Below are 7907 nucleotides of genomic sequence, written 5' to 3' on the forward strand. Positions count from 1 at the left end.
GTCACAAAAAGTGTTGGGGTCCCCTGTATTTCTGAAACCAGCCCCGGACTCTTGGACCGGTCCTGCTTCCAAAAATACGGGGGACAAAAAAATCTGGGGGTCCCCCGTATTTTGAAACTAGCACCGGGCTCCAACAGCTCGCGGTGTCATGCCACAGCCGGGCGACACTTTTTTACATATTAGTGTGGTTGGCTTGATGTGTCTCCATGGAGATGCATAGAGCCAAAGACGCTAGTAGCCTCTATAGACAAAGACACTATCAGCCTCTATAGTGCTGGGACAGCGCTATAGAAGCTGTTAGCAGCGCCGGAGAAAGCCGGCTCACCCCGCTGTCAGTGCTGGGTGTGCTGGCTCTGGAGGAGGGAGGGCAGTGCAGGACCCTGGTTCGGTAAGTGTATTGGTGCAAAATTGAGGTGTGTGTGTGTGTGTGTGTAATAAAGTTCTTATTTTCTGTGTGTGTTTTATTTAAAAATGTCATTTTAACATTCTTTTTACAGGTGGACTACAAGTCCCAGCAGCCCCATTAATGCCCCGCATGCTGGGACTTGTGGTTCGCCATGTCCCAGCATGCAGGGGAGGCTTTCTGGCACTTGTAGTTCACCTGTATAAAGCAATGTTATTTATGAATGATTTAACACTATCAGGCCGGCGTCCAATGGCCAGGGAAGCTGGTGATAGCCCCGGGCTTCAGCCCTGGACGGGTAAAGCCTGGGGGGGGACCCCTTTATTTATTTACTCCCCCAGGCTGACCAGCCATAGTGCTCATGGTTCGGCCCGGGGGACCTTATGTAAAAGTGTCCCCTGGCTGTGGCGCTGACACCAAAGGCTGTTGGAGCCCGGAGCTGGTTTCAAAATATGGGGGATCCCCAGATTTTTTGTCCCCTGTATTTTTGGAACCAGGACCGGTCCAAATAGTCCGGGCTGGTTTCAGTCATATGGGGGACCCCAACGCTTTTTTGTCCCCCATATTTTTGTAACCAGGTCCGGCTCAATGAGCCTGGGGCTTGTTATGCTCAGGAGGGGGGACCTCACGCCATTTTTTTTTTTATTTGAACTTTTACACATTTTTTAAGACAGGACCATGCGGGTTGGGATTGTTGGGTCGACCATAACTAGGTCGACAAGCATTGGGTCGACACCACAAGGTCGACATGGGTTAAGGTCGACATGAGTCAATGTCGGCATGGGCCAAGGTCGACAGGGGTCTAGGTCAACATGGATCTAGGTCGACATGACGTTAAGTCAACACAAGCATTAGGTCGACATGGGCTAGTCAAAAGGTTGACATGGGTTTTTTCACTTTTTTTACCCGAATATCAACACAGTCGACATGGACACAATTTGAAGTGCACTGGATCCCCTCGCATTGCTCACTTTGCTCGCAATGCTTCGGGCACATTCTTTTATTCTCCCACCACGCCCTAGTGAATGGTAGGGCATGAATTACCACCTGTCGGCACATGTCAGGTTGAAAAAACAGCAGCTTCAAAGTGGCTTAAGAGTGAGGCTAATTTGTAGCTAATGTGGGGTACACACCACGATGACCCGCTCACGATGCACATTGTGAGCGTGTCGTCAGTGTTTCTTTAGACCCGCTCACGATGATGCGGGGGGCACGACCCGCTCACGATGTGCACCGTGAGCGGGTCCGATCCGATGGCGACCCGCACCCGGCTGTATGGTCGTTCTTCAGATCCTACCTGCTGCAGGTAGGATCTGAATAACGACCGACCCGCGGGACCGCGCATCGGATCGGTCCACACAAGGACAGAAAAGGGCCCAATCACCACACAATCTACATCCAATTGGTCGGAATTGGATCTAGATTGAGGGGATCGGGCCCTAGTCGTCCTGGTGTGTACCAGGCATAAATGATCCTGACTTTGAAGTCGGAAACTGCTTTACCTGTTGGGGGTGCCTCATCTCACTGACTCAAATCTTGCTTTTTCTTTCATGGGATAAATTAGGTTTATTATTGGGAATGGGACTTGCCAAACTAGGCATACCTGCACAGTTCCACCATTTACACTTCATTTAAACACTTTTGTTCACTATAGGGGTGAAATTTAATAGGATGAGAGAATCAGAAAGTGAGAGATTAATCATTTACACTTCAAAATAAAACTGGTTTTGCAGAGTTAATGATTGTTGCCTTCAAAAAATGGGGATTTCTTACCAAATCTCTCACTTTCGGAATCTCTCATCCTATTAAATTTCACCTCAGGTGTCAATTAAAAATAGAGGCATGTGCCTTGTAATGGTCTGGATTTAGTTCTAAAGCTGTGTACACAAGGGGGTGATTTCAGCACATATGGCTGACAATATGGCCATATTGCCAGTGATTTTATTTGCTGTTGGAGATAAATCGCCAGGAGCGTGTTCCTGCTACCAGCCCTTCATGGTCGCTGGTCGCAGGAGCAAGGTCCTCCGATTATGGCTAAAAATTGCTGGTCACTGGTGCACAATGCACTGTGCACCAGCGATTTGTAGTCAAAATGAGACAGAATAGGTGCGTACACACGGGGGCGATTTTGTATAATATCGCTGGAAATATGGTCGCTAAGCGACCATATTGCCCACGATGGGAGTGTGCACCGGCGATATATCGCCGGGTGCGCGCTCCCGTTTTTACCCCTGCTGTAGTGATCGCTAGTCGCAGGAACATACTCCTGCGACCAGCTGATTACCACTGCCGGGCTCCCCCGGCAGTTTCTTTTTCATCAGCGACCATCTCTGAGTGATTTTAAGCCAAAATCGATCAGCGACCAAATCGCACCGTGTGTACACAGCTTAAATCCTCATCTAGGGCCTTATTCTGGTCGATGCGTAAATTTCCGAATACTTTCGGATGGCGTTTTTTAGCCGTCTGCGCATGCGTGGGGAACGCTTTGCGCATGTGCCACGCATGGTCTCCGTACTTGTTCTCACTAATACCGTACAGAAATGTGCACCGCAATCACTCGGGAAATATGGGCGTATTATGGGCGTCATTCTGAACTACACAGGGTCGTCGTTTCAAAGTGGGCTAAACTGGGCGTAAACATGGGCGTGCACGAGGGAGTGCACTTATTCTGGTAGGCGTGCATTCGGACAGCACACCGAATGCACGCGAACAAAAAGGCTAGAAATATGCGGTGTCCATAAGCAAGTATTGCTTTGCGGACACCACTCGTTCATGCACTAGGCAATCGGAACGCCTAATCAGGACGGCCGCACCTCAACCAATGTCAGCTAAACACAATACAATCCACTCCTTTACTCATTACTCATTAATTACACGCTTGTCAGTGCTTCAATTGGAACCATTGCAGCTTAAATGGACCATTACTAAACACACACATATATGCTGCAGTATTCACACACTTTTACACTGCAACCAATGGACAGAACTTACTATCACTAATACAAATAGACATGTCACTTGTACATGTAACAATTAAATCACACATTTCGGGATAAAAATATACATTTATTACAATAAATAAAAAAAGAAAAAGGGAAACCGTAACAAAATAAAAGGTACCATGCCAGGAATGTACAAAAATAATATATAATAAATAAATGAATTTGTGACATACAGAACCACAGCAGAATCATTAGGAAAACATCAGGTGGCTTCACAACAAAAGTATAGCACCAACACTTCAAGTACAGCAGACAGTAATGCTAGCCGAAAGAGGCCAACAGGGGAACCAAACAAGACATTCGAAACGAGGGCAAATGTGGGTACCCTCTGCACGGGATTGGACACAGGAAGCTGACACACACAGCTCAATGAAAGATTTGGGAAGACATAAGGGTGGAGATTAATGCGGACACAAGTTCATTTGCGGGCACGTTTGGCCCTGGTAGGCTCCTTGCCACGTGCAGCAGCTCTTCGGCCACGGCCACGTTCTGATGGTGGCCCAGGTGGAGCAGATGCTGCTGAGGGGGGGGATGGTGTTCCCCCTCTGCCATCAGGGAGTGCTGCTGGTGGTAATGCACCAGAAACGGATGACAATAGGACCCTATTGCTGGCAACTAGCTCCACCATAAGCTCATTATGGTGGAGGAGGAGGTCATTTTGGCGCAGGGCTTGATCTGCCAGCACCTGCAGGCTTGCAGCAATTGACTGCTGGCTGCCAGCCATGCCCTGCTGGGCCTCAGCCATAGCCTGCAGGCTCCCAGCTATAATCTGCTGGGTGCTGACCAAACCCTGCATGACCTCCTCGGTCCTACGCATCCGCTCTGATGCCAAGTCTCCCTGCTGGTGAATCTGGCCAAGCACCTGCACCCACCTGTTGTATTCGGGGTCGGCTGGTGGCTGCTGCTGCTGCACGGGCCTGGCACTGGTGGCAGGTGGCACAGACTCCGTCACCTCCTCAAGAGATTCTTCACCAAGCGGTGGGGATGCTGGTGAAAGAGAAAATTACAATTACAACACATTCCAAGCAAATTAGTACCAACTACTTATGCCATGGCAAATAATTACCTTCAACAAAAGCAGCAAAGACTTCCGCTGGGGCCTCGCTATCCATGTTGCTCACCCCCCGGACCTCCTCTACTGCAATGCAGCACTCTGCCATCTCCTCCAGGGGGGTGAGCTTCAGCCGGCCTGGCATGGGGCCAGCCCCAGAGGTGTGGCTGTGTTCCCACCGCTTGGTCAATTTCTTCTTGAGGTTGGTTTTGAAGTCGTGCCACCTGCTATCAAAGTTGACATATTACTACATGTCCCTCCTCATGTTTGCTGTAGCAAACATTGCAATCTGCAACAGATGACAACATGTGCTTCATTACACACAACTTACATTCAATAAAAATATAAAAACAACCCTTAGAAGATACATTCACACTCACCCTACAATAACTATCGATTAAATGACATGGCAAACATGTCTGTGGCTCCAAGCAACGTGACTGGCCATTTCCCATCTCCATCTAACATCTATTTTAAACATTACTGGTCTTGTACTGGTCAAATGTAACACACATGAACTTGCCTCTTCTTAACGTGCTCCGCCTCACGAACTTGTGGAGCCACCGCATTAATCTCCGCAGTTATGTCCTCCCAAATCTTCCATATCCTTGTGTGTGTCAACCTGTCCTGTGGACACTCGATCCAATCCCGTGCGCGGGGTACCAGGATGGCAAGCTCCTGCGCTTCGAATGCCATGTTTCTGCTGCTTGGTTCCTCCGTTGGCCTATTTCGGCCACGCCCACGGCCACCTGTCGCTGTACTTGAAGTGCTGGCCAGGCTACTCTGTTGGTAAGCCACCTGTTGTGTTCCCAATGATTCTGCTGAGGCAGAAGATGGGCCAGCTGCTGCTTGGGCTGATGTGGATGGCCCAGCAGCCTGCTCATCTGCCCCTGGCTGGTCTGTGCTGAGGGGCACATAGGAGGTGATGGAGTCCATGCGTTCGAAAAGATCCTGGCACTCCTGGTCTCCTTCAGATTGTGAGCCAGCCATGTTTGCAACAACATTGCAGTTTTCTAGCACACCTTTATATCCTATTTCTGTAATTGGCGTACATCAGCGACACCCTGCGTTCCGTGCGGCAGCGTTCCGTACGGCAGCGTAGACCGTGTGGCGCATAGGCCACGCCCCTACCAGCGAAAAAAAAAAAAACCTGGCAAACTTAGTTAGTCTGATTTAGTAGCTAATTGCAGATTTGTACACCAATGAACAACTAAAACTGTGGTCAGACATGAAATGTATATGTGAATGTACATTTGTACTGTGCACTTGTTTGGTATGTACTACAAATGACACTAACCCATTCCATATGTAAATCCAGTCCACCACTCAGGCAATAGTAATCAGTGCTTGCATCCAAATCACATGTGAAAGGTGTCCAAATACTGGCTTGATGCTAGGTACATTTCATTCCACATCTCTAGTGTGGGCCGGTAGAAGGTAAGTGTACACATGTCTGTTGTGGCGCATACACGCTGTTAATGACAAAATGAACAATAAAGTTAATACCAAATATCACTCTGATCAACCAATGACAGGACATGATTGCTTGAATTGTGCCATTGCTAAGATGGCGGCCTATGGGAGAGCAGCACCCTTCTCACCCGCGGAGCTGAGGACACTGGTCTCCGTTATGGAGACCAGGCTGGGGCGTGCGGGGCCGTTCATAACTAACCGCCAGAAGCGCCAAGCGTATTCCGCTGCCCGCAGGCGCATATTCGCGCGCACCCAGGTGCGCAGGACCATCGCCCAGCTGGAGCGGCGATGGTCTGATCTGAGGCGCCGGCAGCCCGAAAAGCTCCAGCAAATAAGGGCCAGCATTGCACGATGTAAGTGTTTACACATTAAATGGCCAATTGTACATTAATGCTTCCATGACCTTTTTCTTTTTTTTTTTTTAGAAAAATTTTTATTAAGTTTTTCAAGGTACATTTTCAAAAAACCAAAAACAGTACAAACCATTAAAGCAGAGATGTTGATTAAATGACTCTGAGTGCGGTTTGTTATTTGACAGAGGTCTGAGGGAATACAAATCTATAATAAGCGAAATAGACCTCATCGTGTCTGAGAACCAAAAGGATGTACAGGGGAGGAAGGGAAAGGGAATAAGCCAAGATGGAAAATGAGATGGGAGAGGAAGCAGGAGGAGGGAACAGGGGGAATAGATACAGAAGTAATGAGAGGGGCTGTGAGCGAGAAGAGAAAGAAAGCGATCAAACCTCAGGGGAGAGGAACAAGGGAGGGGGAGGGGAGGGGGGAGAAGCCGGCACCCACAAACAGAGCATCTAGGGAAGATAAATCAGAATATTACACAAATGTCAACGGAGCCTCAGTTTGGAAGTGGGTTGTCCATGGAGACCAGGTTTTGATAAAAGAAGGCATAGAGTCATGTAGGAATGCGGAAATCTTCTCCACCTTGTAAGTGGACCAAATGGCATTAATTAGGACGGTTTTGGACGGGGGTGTAGGACTTTTCCAATTTTTAGCAATCAAACACTTGGTTGTATTGAGAATGTGATTAATCAATTTTTGAGTCGCAAGTTGGGAACGTGGGATTGGTCTTAGTAAAAGGGAGAATGAGGGAGAGGAGGGCATTTGTATATTCAGAATCAAACTAATTAACTCATGGGCCTCCACCCAGAAGGATTGAATGATTGGGCAACTCCACCATATGTGAAGGAAAGAGCCTTCTTGGCCACATGATCTCCAGCATTGGGAAGAGGAGGCAGGATATATAGAATGTAATTTGGTTGGCACCATATACCAACGATAGTAGATCTTATATGCATTTTCTTTAATTTGTGTTGAAATAGAACTTTTTGCAATCGCCATTCTGATATTGGACCACGTGTTTAAGTTAAGCTCTTCTCCCAGGTCGGCTTCCCAGTCAGACTCGTGTTTTTCCTTTTGGGGTTGGTTGACAGAAACGAGTATTTGATAGATAGTTGAAATGAGTTTTTTATGTTTTGAGTTTGTCTGCACAGGGTTTCAAGGGGCGTTTTTTTCAAGGATGATTGTGCCCGAGGGAGAGAAATATAGAAGTGGCGTAGCTGTAAATATTAGTAGAGTGTGGGAACGAGAATTTAGACCGGAGGGATTCAAAATCAGGAAAGAGCAGTGTAGGGGCAATATCCGCGGGGAAAAGGATGTTATGTTTCGTCCAATATTTGAACGCACTATTAGACGTCCCTGGGGGGAAGGCCGGGTTATTCCATAGTGGGGTTAACGATGGGTGATGAGAGCGTAATTTGTAGAGTTTGGTGGAGAGATCCCAGACCCTAAGTGTGTGGCGAGTAGAAGGCATAAGGGTGGTAGGGGTGGGGCGAGAGGTGGGAGGTATCCATAGGAGGGAGGATAGTGAGTAATGAGCGATAAAGGAGGTTTCAATATGTGTCCAAACTCTATGAGAGGGAGGAGCGTGCCATAGAATTGAGGAGGCAATGTGAACCGCCCC

The 7907-nt window shown here is 48.0% G+C and overlaps 1 protein-coding gene across 1 annotated transcript; it reads right to left on the minus strand.

The window, feature by feature from the left end:
- Positions 1–3512: 3512 nt before the first annotated feature.
- Positions 3513–4903, minus strand: LOC146007211 (uncharacterized). The gene is made up of 2 exons (XM_083145567.1): positions 4472–4903; positions 3513–4392 (listed from the first exon to the last, which is right to left on the minus strand). The coding sequence occupies exons 1-2, from the start codon at positions 4599–4601 to the stop codon at positions 3824–3826; spliced, it is 699 nt and encodes a 232-aa protein (XP_083001693.1). The 5' UTR covers positions 4602–4903; the 3' UTR covers positions 3513–3823.
- Positions 4904–7907: the final 3004 nt, after the last annotated feature.

Source organism: Crinia signifera, chromosome 6 (genome assembly GCF_055691185.1).
Source record: "Crinia signifera chromosome 6, ASM5569118v1, whole genome shotgun sequence".
Taxonomy (NCBI): Eukaryota; Metazoa; Chordata; class Amphibia; order Anura; family Myobatrachidae; genus Crinia; species Crinia signifera.